The sequence below is a fragment of the Vicugna pacos genome, chromosome 6 (genome assembly GCF_048564905.1).
Source record: "Vicugna pacos chromosome 6, VicPac4, whole genome shotgun sequence".
In the NCBI taxonomy this organism is placed as follows: domain Eukaryota; kingdom Metazoa; phylum Chordata; class Mammalia; order Artiodactyla; family Camelidae; genus Vicugna; species Vicugna pacos.
Window position 1 is genome coordinate 14,415,019 of NC_132992.1, and position 14,789 is coordinate 14,429,807.

Sequence of the window (14,789 nt, forward strand, 5' to 3'; positions counted from 1 at the left end):
ATATTGAGCATTTTTTCATGTGCCTTTTGATCATTTGTATGTCTTCCTTGGAGAATTGCTTGTTTAGGTCTTCTGCCCATTTTTGGATTGAGTTGTTTATTTTTTTCTTATTGAGTCGTATGAGCTACTTATATATTCTGGAGATCAAGCCTTTGTCGGTTTCATTTGCAAAAATTTTCTCCCATTCCGTAGGTTGTCTTCTTGTTTTACTTCTTGTTGCCTTTGCTGTGCAGAAGCTTGTAAGTTTCATTAGGTCCCATTTGTTTATTCTTGCTTTTATTTCTTCTAGGAGAAAATTTTTGAAATGTATGTCAGATAATGTTTTGCCTATGTTTTCCTCTAGGAGGTTTATTGTATCTTGTCTTATGTTTAAGTCTTTGATCCATTTTGAGTTGATTTTTGTATATGGTGTAAGGGTGTGTTCTAGCTTCATTGTTTTACATGCTGCTGTCCAGTTTTCCCAACACCATTTGCTGAAGAGACTTTTGCTGCATTGATTGACTCTTCCTTTTATGAACAATTTCTCTGTTGCATACAGTGCTGTTTGATAGCATTTTAATGTAGAACTTCTTTCAAAATTGGGAGTCAATCCTCTCAAATCCTGCCACTGCTTTTATGTAGTATTCTCAGTCCTTTGTTGTCATTTCAACACCTTCAGAGCATCTTCACCAAGAGTAGATTCCCTCTCAAAAAAAAAAAAAGGAAAAAGGAAAAAAAAAACCCACTTTCCTTGCTCATCCATAAGAAGCATCTCCTCATCCATTAAAGTTTTATCATGAGATTGACTCAATTCAATCACATCTCCAGGCTCCCTTCTAATACTAGTTCTCTTGCTCTTTCAACCGTATCTGCAGTTACTTCCTCCAATGAAGTCTTGGGCTCTTCAGAGTCATCCATGAGGGTTGGAATCAACTTCTTCCAAATACCTGTTAATGATGATGTTTGACCTCTTCCCATGAATCACAAATGTTCTTAATGCGATCTAGAATGGCATATCTTTTTTAGAATGGTTCAATTACTTTGCCCAATTCCATCAGAGGAATCAGTATCTATGGCAGCTATAGCCTTATGAAAAGTATTTCTAAAAGAATAGAACTTGAAAGTCAGTATGACTCCTGATCAGTGAGCTGCAGAATGGATGTTGTGTTAACAGGCATGAAAACAACATTAATCTCGTTGTGCATCTCCATCAGAGCCCTTGCGTGACCAGGTACATTATCAACGAGCAGAAATATTTTGAAAGGAATTTTTTTCTCTGAGCACTTGGTCTCAACAGTGAGCTTAAACTATTCAGTAAACCATGTTGTCAGCAGATGTGCTGTCATCCAAACTTTGTTGTTCCATTTATAGAGCATATGTAGAGTAGTTTTAGCATAATTCTCAAGGGCCCTTGGATTTTTAGAATGGTAAATGAGCACTGACTTCAACTTAAAGTGACCAGCTCCATCGGCCCTTAACAGGAGAGTCAGCCTGTCGTTCGAAGCTTTGAAGCCAGGCATTGAGTTCTTCAGCTATCCTAGTCTTAGATGGCATTACTTAAATAAAGCTGTTTGTCTACACTGAAAACCTGTTGTTTATTGTGGCCGCCATCACTATCTTAGCTAGATCTTCTGGAGAACTGCGGCAGCTTCTACATCAACACTTCGTGCTTCACTTTGCACTTTTACATTATGGGGATGCCTTCTTTCCTACAACCTCGTGAACCAACTTCTGCTAACTTCAGACTTTTCTTCTGCAGCTTCCTTACCTCTCTCAGCCTTTACAGAGTTAGGCCTTTGCTCTGTATTCGTCTTTGGCTTAAGGGAATGTTGTGGCTGGTTTGATCTTTTGTTTAAACCACCAAAACTTTCTCCTTATCAGCTGTAAGGCTGTTTCACTTTCTTATCATGTGTATGTTCACTGGAATAGCACTTTTAATTTCCTTCAAGAACTTTTTCTTTGCATTGAAAGTCTTGGCTAACTATTTAGTGTAAGAGCTTTCAGCCTATCTCAGCTTTCTGTGTGCCTTCTTTACTAAGCTTAATCATTTCTAGCTTTTGATTTAAGGTAAGAGACCTGTGACTCTTCATTTTACTTGAGTACTTAGAGGCCATTGTAAGGTTATTAATTTGTCCAATATCAACATTGTTGTGTCTCAGGGGTAGGGAGGCCTGAGGAGAGGGAGAATAGTCAGTAGTTGGTGGAGCAGTCAGAACACACACAACAGTTATCATTTAAGTTCACCATCTTATATGGGCATGGTTCATGGCGCCCCGAAACAGTTACAATAGTATCATCAAAGATCACAGATCACCAGAACAAATATAACAATGATGAAAAAGTCTCAGATATTGCGGGAATTACCAAAATGTGACACAGAGACGAAGTGTAAGTTAAGATGAATTACTTAACCTATCCTCTTACAGTATAATGTCTGAGGCCAGGAACATTCTTATAACAAACGTTTATTAAGAAATTATTATATGCAGGCCCTGTGTTGAGTGCAAAAGAGACGAAGATGAATAAGGTGCCCGCCTCTTGTCAAGTAGCCCGCAGTCTCTAAAGGGAGATAGGCAAGCCAAGTCATCATTTAGTGGGATGAAGATTCTAGGGGAAGGTTGTAGGAGGTAATGGGGATGTTGAGAATAGAGTGCCAATGAGGGTAAGTCAGGAGAGTCTTCTGAGAGGAGTCTTCTAACACGGATATGAAGGGGAAGTAGGAAGGAGTCTGCTGGCTGAAAAAGGGGCGGGATTGTGTTCCCGATGGAGGAAAGGCTCAGAAATGTGAGGCAGCAGGGCTTTTTCAGGGTACAGCAAACCCATGGTTTGGTATGACTGAACAATGGTGTGGTGAGTGAAGATGGGGGGAAAATGAAATGTTGAAGAATACATTCGATTGAAGAGTAATGGTCTATTTATTTCTGAACCTAAGTGGTAGGTGTACGGGAGTTCATTATATCATTCTTTCATTCAACAAATATTTGCTCTGTATGTGTGCATATATATAATTTCTGGAAGGCCTATTATGCTCTTTAGTGTAGAAATTCCTGAATTGTTTACATCAAAAACATGCCGTAAGGGTTAGATGGGTATATGTATGGGTTATAGTAACCATATGGAGTATCCGTGTTAATGTCAGGGTTCAGTGGAGGGGGTGCTGATGATTCAGGATTTTTCTCCTGCTTCAATTCATAGCCTAGAGAGACACTTAGTTTTTATTATAGGCTTATTTGAATTGTCGTATAAGGCATTTATTTTTGCCAACATTCACAATGGGATATAAAAAATGAACCAAGTAGATACATGTTGCCAAGATGCTTATGATTTAATAGGGGAGCTAAGAAAGATGTGCACGTATGCTGTATGAAAAGTGAAGAGTATTGTACGTGGGAGTTTGGGGAAGGAGAGAGAATCATACGAGTCAGATTTTGGGGATTCGGGGACTGGTCATTTACTGAGTTATTGCTGCCAGCCTTGTTCCTGAGGTGTCTGAGGCATCAGAAACAATTACTCTTGGTGCCCACACTTTAGGATTCCTTGACTGACAAAATGCAAGTTAGCAAAACTTCCAGTGAATCATCTGCATTAATCAGGGACCTCTTGAGTGTTGTCATTGTGGTAGGATGCAATAAGAAAGATGACTGCTATCTCCTTACGCTCACAGGGATGGGTGTAACCCTGAGAAGGTCTGAGGCCCTCCTAGGCTGACCCAGCATGTTCGGTGCCCCTCTCTGCATGTCCCCCAAACCCGCCTTTCCAGTGCTCTTCCATTAGACTCTGTTGAAATTACCTTATCATTGCCAGGCAGGCCTCAAAAAATTGTATTGTAGAAGGACAGATGGTTTTTATTTTCCTTGCAAGCTACTATGCACCTTAAATCTGTACCAGCATTATTTTGTCAGATTTTGACTGTTATCATAAAATTTAGCCCATCTCCATTTTTGTCCTTACTCTTTAATCAGGTGTTCCTTTGAATTGTCATAAATCTTCTTTGATGTGTGTTTATATTTTAGTATTATTTATTTTAAGCCCCTTTCTCTTTTCTTCATCGCCTACAGTTTTTGTGGCTTTAGTCACAGTACTTCAGATTCCAAATCCTTATTTTTCCTTCTCCTGCAGTTCCTACATCAGCATTTGCTCTTTCTTTGCCAACTACTCCACGAATCTCTTCTCTAACTCTCTGACTCCTCCCCCATTTCAACTGTGTTTTGCAGCTTCAGGAAAAGTCCCGAGGTGGGTCTGTGCAGTTTGCCTTTGCTATGTCTCTTCCCAGTTCTCCTAGCTTTTTTCCTTCTCTTGCCCTACCTCTGTCTTAAATAAAACCAACACAAAAGTCCCACTAACTGTTGGCAAGGAGCTAAGCCAACCTAGAGGGGTTCAAAGATGGCTTAAAGAGCATATAATCTAGTGGGAGGTGGATGGATCCATAAACAATGAAAATAAGGTCTGAGGTGTCATAAGTGAGGTATCTGAGGGACTCACAAGGCAATGAGGGATAAAACGAGAGTAGTGTGAGTGAAAAAGGGAATGAGGAGCCTTGCAGGGAAGCCTCACCCTGTTAGTTACATGACATCAACCCTCCCTTGTCTTGCTGGAAGCTCTGTCTGTCCAGGCTGATTCACTGTGGCTAGGCTTATCTTCTGCTAGCTGCTTCTGTTTCACCAGGTCCCCGAGCAGGCTTAGTCAGTAGGTGTGTCCACTTCCATTTCTAATTCCTCCCTGACTCTTGCTGCCACGTCACATTTCTAGGCTTTTCATGTGATCTTGGGACCTTGTCGTCTTGTCTTCCCACAGTCTTCACCCTAGTTGAGGCTGAACAAGCTTAGTCCTCTTCCTCAGGGCTGCCCAGGGGAAGAGTGGAAAGTAGGGTTGGAAGTGACAGAGGCAATAGGAACAAGCATTGCCCAGGTGAGAGTCTTCTCAGTTTCAGCAGCTAAGGTTTATATACCTTCCAAACTGACCCAGTTCTGGTATAGTTGTTTCTGCAGAGTCATCTCATTGGTTAAGATGGAAAGGGACCATAAAAAGACAATAATAGACTGATTTCTGACCTATTTCTCTTTGGATACTTTCCCAAGAGATAGAGATAAGATAAAGGGGAAGTCAGCTGTCAGAGTGATGTTTGATGTTTAAATATCTTGCCTCTGGTGAGTGTAAGGGCCTTAGCCTCCCTCTACTATATGTAACGGGTTGTTAATACGTAGCTCTTGGAAGTCTAGCCTTTGGCAAAGTACCTACTCATTACTGTTTCCAAAATACTTGTGGAAATCTGAGCTGGAGCTTGCTGTGGACAAAAAACACAAAAGGTAAAAGGCACTTCTTTTTAGATTTAATTGAAAATTTAGAACAAGTCAGCCATGCTTCTACAAACTCACTTGGACCCACTTTACTTTTTTTTTTATGTTTTCATCAGAGTGGAAACAGTACACAGAAATGTTTATTGAATAAGTAAGATTTTAGTAATGTGTACCGATATTACTCAGTTTAAGGGGCTATGTAACTGGGGGAAAAGTTATGAAACAAATTTCACTAACACTTAACATTTAACATTAGCAATCACTTCTCATGGAAAAAACACTTAGTAACAATCTCAGCATGTACTTATGTTTGGTTTATGCTTTTCACAAGGTTTCTATGTGGATAAACCCTTGAGATGAACTAGATGAGGCTTGCTATCATCCCCATTTTACATATACTTGAAATAAAGGCTGAAAGTCCAGTCTGATAATCCTGGGATTAGAACCCATAACCTAGTTTAGTACTCGTTTCTCTGCAGACTGTTTAGACAGAAAGTTTGCATGAGTCTGTGACAATAAGAGATAAATAAAGCAATGGGTGGGTTTTTCACCATATTAACTTTTACTCAATTTAAGGAGATGCCTTTTATTCTGAGATTCTTTCAACCACTACCAAGTGCCCAGCTGTGTACCAGGCACACAGGCACTTGATATAGTCTTGAATGAGACAGATGTAAGGGAAATAATAAGTAAACAAACAATAGCATAACAGTAAGTAAGTGCAAGTAATAGTAAGAGCTCTGAAGAAAATAAAGGAGAGAAAGGCTGGTGGTAGTAATATTTCCATATGATACATTCCTGAAAATGGGCAATAAGGTTTAGTATATGTTTTAAAGAGTGGTTCCTTCCTCAGAAATCCAAGCAATTATAAAGCATCTCTTCATTGTGGTGTTTAGAGGATTCATTCATGTTTATACATTTTGTTCTTTTTTTTTTTTCCCCAAAATTGACCTGAAGTCCAAAATTGGCTTAAGTGCAAAGAGTGTCTAATTGAAGCTAAAGATCTGCTGTTTCAGGAACCCTTTTTGATACCTCTTTCATGATATTGAGGCTATGAGAGCCAGACTTATTGCTGGCCAAGTAAACCATTTTTATCATTTCACTCATCTTTATAAAATAATGAAGACAAAATACTAGACAATAATGCTTTCTCAATTTTCTTCTTCTTTTTTTTTTTTTTAGCAACAGAACTTTCTTTAAAGAAAATACTAGATTCCCAGTGAGTGGTCTTCTCCACACCACAATGACCTCCAGCAAATACCTGAGAAATCATTAAGGCTTTATCTGTGTATCTTGTGATAAAAAGATAGCTGTGCTGCTGAAATTGGCACAGCCACCACACCAGAGCTTCAATATCAAGTTTTGAAACCCATGGAAGTCCACATTCATTGAGAAAGTAGATTTATATGTACATTTTAATCTAAAATTACATTTTCAGAAAGCATTTTTCTTTTATAGCAAGGTCAAATTTTAAGTTAAACTATTTCTTCAGAGCATGGTTTTTTCCCACCAGTTTTACTGAGATGAAGTTGACCCACTGCACTATATGAGTTTAAGGTGTACAGCATAATGACATGACTTACACATATTGTGAAATTACTGCCGCAGTACAGAGCATACTTTTTTATAACGTGAGCATGGTGGTACTACTGGGGCTGAAATACTTTTCATTTACTAATTTAAAAGTTAAATTTCATATTGGCCAAGATTTACTTTTTTCATAAATTGTTTAATTTATAAATAAATCCATGGTATGTTTTATATCTCATTGTAAAGTGATTGATCTGCTAGTTTAAATTTTTTTTCTTTTTGTCTTCTAGTTTGCCAGGGTTTGGATACCTGATCCTGAGGAAGTTTGGAAGTCAGCAGAGCTGCTCAAAGATTATAAGCCAGGAGATAAAGTCCTCCTGCTTCGCCTTGAGGATGGAAAGGTAAGAATTTTCCTTTTATTTGTTGTTTTTGGCATAAAGTGAAGGAAATTCAAAAATGTAAATTTGCTGTGACATACTTGACTTCACTTGGAATTTTGGCAAATTCAATTTTCTATCCCAATGGCTTAGTGAAAATAGCAGATACTTAAAAAAATCCAATTATTTTGGTTTATGAATGTATTATGACTAGGTTTAAAGTCACATTGAATCCTCCCAAAGATATTCCTGTTTATCTGTATTTTGTTTAGGCTACCGTTAAAACTATTTGTGTTAACTAAGAAAACCTCATTTAAGGAACCGTCTGAGATTTGATATGTGCTGGAAGTAGACATATGAAGAATATTTACTTAGAAGCTATTATGTATAAAACACTTTGCTAGTGACCAGAAAAACTTAAAACCAATTATATCTCTGTACTGTCCCATCTGCATTCACTGCATGATTGGACTCATCTTAGTCCTACCCTTTTTAATCTCTTCAGTACATTTCACATGGCATGTCACACTTTATTCTTAAAAACCTTTGTGACATTATTTTCCTCTAAACAACTTACAATCTCGGCAGGAAAATATAGGATATAAAGATTAGTTCAACATCACAATACTAAAGATACCAAAACACAAACTTATGATTGACTGCCAGGTGAGTAATGCTGTCCAGACAGTTAATATGTACTGAACACTTACTATGTGCCAGGCATAGTTCTGAGTGTTTTATATGCTATAACTCACTTAATCCTCACAGCAGTCCTATGAGGTGGGGCTGTTATTATTACCACTTAATGATGAAGAACCTGAGGCTCGGTTTGGGACTTGCTCAGGGCTACGCAGGTATTAAGCAATGAAGCTGGGATTTAAAGCCACGAGATTGCCTTTATGGTCTGTGCCCATAACCACTCTGCTGTACTGTGAAGACACTGAGGACTTTAGTTAGGATCCCAGTAAAGGGAAATATCACTAGGGGCTGCTCTGTCAAGGAAGCCTTCAAAGAGAAGGAAGGGTTTTGACTGATCTTAAAAGACAGATAGAGTTTGGATTAACAAAGAGAAAGAGGGTAGATGTTGTGAGGATTGGAATATATTTGGAGACAGTGAATATAGGAAGTTGACTCGAGCAGAGATTTAGAAAGGTGTGTGTTCTAGTTCAAGGCTTGTGTATGAAAGGTACTTGCTATATAACATGTTCAGAGGTGGCAAAAGGTATGCTCTCTGACATTAATGTCAGGTGAGAGTAGATACAATTATGAATACTGTGACACATGATACAATAAATATAAACAGGAAACAAAAATAGAACAGAGGGCGGAATGGTCAGAGGGTTGGTGAAGGTTAGGAGTCAGAGAGGTGTTGTCTAAAGGACAAACAGACAAGGAGGAATGCATTTCAGGGATCTGGAGGGGTCTGGGGGGCACACACAAGTTCCATGTTGTTGGGATGTGAAGTGAGAGCACACGACTGGCAAGAGGATAGGGGTGGGAATCAGAGCACAGAGGGCCTGGTGTTCATGCTGAAACTCTTTTTCACCTGGTATGCTATGGGGAGTATTGTAGTGTTCTTAAACAGAGGAAGGTGCCACGTTTGTGTTTAAGAAAGGACTCATTGGTGGCAGCATGGAGGATGAACTTCAGGAGAGCAAAACAAAGGCAAGGAGATTATTCAGGAAGAAGGCAGAGAAGAATTAGGCTTGATTAGAAGGGCCTTGAATGCCAAGGAATTAATTTATTCAGCATTCATTCATTGATCACCCACTCTGTTAGGTACACTGGGCTGTGATTTCTTATGTTAATTCTCACACCAATCCTGTGGGTTAGTAGGTGGTATTATAATTATTTTCCAAATAAGGAAGCCAAGGTTCAGATATCTTAAGTAATTCTACCTGAGATCACTCAGCTGGAAGTGGCTTTTGTGTATGGCAGGGGCCAATGCAAGGACCAGTCAGCTTTGGAGAAGGAGATTATACCCTAATAAACAGGTAGAGAGAGATCAAGGGGCAAATTGTAAAACTTTCTTCCTCATTTATCATAGTTTGTTACAAGTTGATTTTAATATTTGACCTCTATATATCTCTTTAGTATTAACAAAAGTATTCCGTGGCTTTTTACAAAACCAGCTTATCCCTCTCTACAATTATATTGCCTTTTTTTTCCTTTTCATGTGCCGTATGTTGTTTGCCCTTAATACGTAGTTGAATGACAGTCTCCATGCTTGGCTTTGCCATAAAGCCATATTCCCTTGGCTTAAAAGTGAGTAGTGTTTCCTAATTTGGGGGTCCAAGCACCTCAATAAAAATCAAGTGAAAACTATGGATTGTCTGTCTTTAAAAAGAGTACACATATGTGTGTATATTTATGCATATGTATATACACATAAAGTGTTACACCTAATTTTAGGGGATTCTTGGACCTCTTGGGGTTTAGGAGTTCCCAAATACTTACCACATGCCAGGCAATGCCTTATTTAATTTTTACCTCGTGCTGTGAGCTGTTCTATATAATGCTTTTTTTTTTTAAACCAATGAAAGATTTAGACCACAAAATGAGTAAGTACTAGTTTGGAGATTTAAACATGGTTTAATCTGGCTCTAGAGCCAAACGCTTGACCACTCTGTTATACTATCACTTTTAACAGGTGAAGGGAAGAAAAAGCTTATTTTACTAAAGATAAAAAACTCTCATCAAGGAACTAGGTAAAAAAAATTCAGCCTTTGACTTTTTGAACTACATTGGAAAAAATGTGAATATGAGTTAACATGTCTAGTGAAAACGAAGACTCTCTTTATTCTTCTGTGGTTTTGGAAGGTGCCAGGAAAAGAATGCATTTAATAGCCGAGAAGCAAATCAGGAATAAGAAATAAGCAAAATGCATGGGCCTGCTTTGTGTTTAATGTCATGATTTATCCAGATGCTGTATCTCGTGCATTTTCAGGATTTGGAGTATCGTCTAGATCCAAAGACCAAGGAGCTGCCTCACTTAAGAAACCCTGACATACTCGTGGGTGAAAATGACCTCACAGCCCTCAGCTATCTTCATGAGCCTGCTGTGCTCCACAATCTCAGAGTCCGCTTTATTGATTCCAAACTTATTTATACATATTGTGGTAAGTGTGCATTGCTGTCTGAGTGGACTGTGGATTCTTTTCTGTAATGGACATAGCCATGGAAATATTGTACATGAGGGAAGAAGGCTGTGTTTGGATCTTCTCTTAGAGACAAAATCACTTCAGTTACCAAAAAGACTTACCAGTGTTCATTAGCTAGTTGCATTGTATGCTGAATAAACTCCTTTGTGAACTTACATAATTTTGCTCAAAATAAAAAGAAGTGGGCCCGTCTTTTGGATTTTCCCCCCAACAGAAGTCATATGCCAGATTCAATACCAATTTGCGAGTTACTTTCATCTCTTGCAAAAACCACTACATGAAGAGTATATGTCCAAAGACTTACCTCTGGGTGTGTTCAAGAAGTTTAGTGTTCTCTTTTTCTCAGTGACTCAGAAATGCAGGACTGGCTTGACTTGTTCGTAATAACCATTCTTCCTTGATCTGCTTGCCTAGGCCCCTGCTCATTTCAGTATTAGCAGCCGGTGAGCCAGCTCAGGATTTTTTCTCTCAGCAATTAAGCATGCACGTGTGTGTATTCCCCCTTTCCTTCCTTTTTCTCTTTCTCTATTTTCTTTTTATTCTTTATTTCCTCCCCCATCCCTAGCTCTTTTTTCTCTACTGACTTCTTAGTCTTCTTTCACTAATCATTCTCTTCTGAGACTCAGGTCTGGGATTTCCATTCATTTCCTTCCAAGTTTCTTTGCTAAGTGTACCCAACTCAGTGCTCAGCATTTCATCATTACGCCCGTGTTTTGAACAGGGACAGCTATCTTTTCTTCTTAAAATAATTTATATTTTTAATAGCCTTGATAATTGCTCTTTTTCTTCTCTATTAAGTGAATATTTTTTTCTCAATTTTCTTTTTCTTTTTGAATGTATCTTTTTCTTGCACAGATGGTACCTTCTCAGTGAAGCCTTTCCTGCCCGCCCTGTCTTTTCTTCTCAGTATCTGTCTTCCTTCTCTGTTTAATTGTTCCCCCTTTTCCTTCCTACTATCTAACCTATGATATATATTTTTTCTTACTTATTTTGTTAATTGTCTGAGTTTCCTTCTAGAATATAAGGTCCACAAGGGCAAAGATTTGTCTTTTTTTTTGTTTGCTGTTGTAAACCTAGCACTTAGAAAAAACTTGAAGCATAGGTAGAGCCAAATAAATATTACTGAATGAATGACTTTCTTAAGTTAATACACATCTGCTGTAAAATTTAAGGACTTTTTTTTCTAAGTATAAAAAAGGAAAAAGAATTACACATAATTCACCACTGAAAAATAACCAGTATTATGTTGTCTTGTATCCTATCTGTGTGTATATAGAAGAGTATAAATAGATGTAAAATTAGAATCAGTCTATATATAGTTTTGTGTCATGTTTTCCTATGATATTTAATATTCTTTATAAGCATGATTTGTGGTGGTAGCACAGTAGTCTGTTACATGGATATAGCAGGGTATTTAATCACTTTCCCTTTATTATGTATTTTATTTCCATTTTTGACTGTTATGAATAAAATTAATGATAAAAAATCTTTATTTTAAAAAAGCCCTTTACATGGTCTATGATTATTTCATTTGGATAAATTTCTAGAAGTGAAATTTTTGGCTTAAATATTATTAAAATATTTAAACTTCTTTTAACATTGCCACAGTTTTCATTATTTTAAATAATGTAGTCTAGCTTTTAAATAGTGTTTTAGTTAGGACTAGATATAATGAGTTCAGAGGCAAAGGCTATGATGTATTTTGATCCTTAACAGTTTGTTAGTTTAATAGTAACTGAAATTGAATTTGTGTTAACTGTGATTCTCATTTTACCAAGTTTGATATGCCCAGTAGGATAGCACTGACTTTTGCTTTTTCACCTTCTCCTCCAGGTATAGTCCTAGTAGCTATAAATCCTTATGAACAGCTGCCTATTTATGGAGAAGATATTATTAATGCATATAGTGGTCAGAACATGGGTGATATGGATCCACATATCTTTGCAGTAGCTGAAGAAGCTTACAAGCAAATGGCCAGGTGGGTGGAAGCTCTGTTTATTATTTCATGAGTCTTATTAAATGCGATAATTCCTTCTTTGCTGAGTCACAGATATTTTAAAATACAGTGAATAACAACTTGTAAATTATTAAGTAAACAGCCTTGATTAATTTGTCTTAGATGGTCTGCATTATTATTAAAATAACCTCACGTTTGTAAAAGGGCATACAGTTTTAATTGTAATTCAGTGACTGTGCAAGGACAGATGTTGTTTCACAGATGAGTGGATCAGGGTTTTGGAGGTATTATGTGACTTGCCCAGTGTCATCAGCTAGTGATTGTTAGACCAGAACTAAAAGGCCTAAGTGCTAAAGGAAATCTGTCTGTATCTAGGAGAATTTCTCAAGGAAAGTGTGAATTTTACAGTTAGCATACGTTAGGGCATCAGTGGTCCTGAATAGCATCAGGAAAATGTCTTTGATGTAATTGTGGAACCTTCATATTTTGAGAGTGAAGAACAGGAGAAAAAGAGCTACTTTCAAGACTTGATTATTCTCTTAGTAATGTAATGTAATGCAAAACTATACATGCATAGAAGAATAGTCCATTTTTAACACTTCTACAGGTAAGAACTTGGCATATTGTAAATGTGATATGCGAAACCTTCAAGCAATTTATGGAGAGAAAACTAATACTGCAGAGGTTTTTATTTTCTCCTTTCCAACCAGGTAGAATGTTTGTACATGAAGGGACCAGTGTAAGACAGAATTTTAGAATTACTTCAATGACAGAGTCCATAGGAGTCATTTTGACCTTTTATTAAAACACTTATGGTATTTTTCCATGCAAATTTATCCATCTTTTCTTTTATTGCTCTGGATTTTGAGTCATTTTAAGAAAACTTTCACCTACACCAAGGTAAGAGAGGAATTAATCCTCTTTGCTTCTAGTCCTTATATTGTTTTCTAATTTACCATTAGGTCCCTGATCTCATTGAAGTTTATACTTTGGTATGATGTGAGATACGGATCTAAACTTATCTTTTTTCAAAGGGCTATCCATCTATCCAAGGATCACTTATTAAGAAACCCATCTTTTCCCCCAGTTAATTGAGATGCTGCCTAAAATTTATGATTAGAATATGATTATCCTAAATTTTCTTATGTTCTTGGATTAATTTCTTGGCTTCTGTCCTTTCAACTCCCTTTATCTATTCATGTCCCAGCACAACAGTGCTTCGGTTATTGTGGCTTTTAGTATGATTTAGTGTCTGATACCATTAAACCCCCTCCTAGTTTATCTCTTTCATTATTTTCCTGGCCATCCTTGGGTGTTTGTTGTTATATATAGACTTTGGTATCAGCTCATCCAACTTCAAAAAAATATATATTCCTGTTGGCTTACAGAGGAGAAAAACTCAGTGGGCTGCTGAATCTGTTTTTCTTCTCATGTTCTTATTTCACATTCTTGCCAGTCTTTTTTTATGCTGGAGCTGATTGCTCTCTGGTAAATGAATAACAATATTATTATTTGCCTTAAAACATCAGTTTGTTTTCTTTTGTTTCCTTAAAACCAGGTAATATTGATTGTTTTCATTTGGTATATTTTTTTGCTCCATTGTGAATAGTAAGAATAAACATATTTTATTGACTAAGTTTCATTGATGGGTTTTCTTGAAATAAATTAGTTATGTGCATAACCTTGGTGTAATGGAAAAGATAATCATAGTAGTCACAGCTCCATCAGTAAATAACTGTGTGAGCTTAAATCTTCTGGTCTCCTTGGGCCTCAGTTTTATCAACACTTTCAGTAGATGGTTTAGCTCTACATTTAAGATTTTCTGTGGTATGCATCTGTTACCTTTTTATTTCCTAGGAAGTAATGCATAAGCCTTTTACTCTTTCTAGTGGAGGGAGGACTATAGTAAAGAGCTAGTAGCAAAGCAGAAGGAGCATCTCTGGAAACTAGGAGATGTGGAATGTAACAACCCAACTCTGCTCTAACCGTGCATAAGCCATCTAACCTCTCTGTTATTGTTTCCCCAATCGAGGAGAAGATAATACCTGTCATGCTTACTTCAGAGGTGAAAATTATATTAGATGATAAACATAGAAAGCACTTTGAAAAATACGATTCAAATATAAGCTGTTAGTATCATCACAGTCTTTTCATCATGGTGTCTCATGTCTACATTCTATTTGCGTCTATTTTAGCTACCCATCACATTTTACTCCTGACTCTATTGCCAGGCCTTCCCTTAGGGTGCCCCTTCTTTCATTGCCCAGGCAGTCCCTGAATGCTTCCTGTCCTAAAGTTCATTGGCCAAGTGGATGCTGGCTGTTAAAGATTGTAAAATCTCTCCTGTTACCAACTATACCACTGACTCACCTGCCGTGTGGTACCAGGTATCCTACTTGTGCAAATAGATTTGAAGTAGTGAGTGCCACCTGATAAAGAATTTTATGTATATATAACAAGGTGGATTAACTTCTATTAATTAATAACT

General features: G+C 37.4%; 1 protein-coding gene across 4 annotated transcripts in view; it reads left to right on the forward strand.

Moving 5' to 3' along the window:
- Positions 1–14,789, forward strand: part of MYO5A (myosin VA) — a 168,275-nt gene that overhangs the window by 51,802 nt on the left and 101,684 nt on the right. For all 4 annotated transcript variants that reach the window (XM_072962395.1, XM_072962396.1, XM_072962397.1 and 1 more), the window contains exons 2-4: positions 7,097–7,207; positions 10,131–10,302; positions 12,178–12,322. In XM_072962395.1, the coding sequence (XP_072818496.1) occupies positions 7,097–7,207; positions 10,131–10,302; positions 12,178–12,322 (428 nt within the window). The remainder of the gene's footprint in view (positions 1–7,096; positions 7,208–10,130; positions 10,303–12,177; positions 12,323–14,789) is intronic.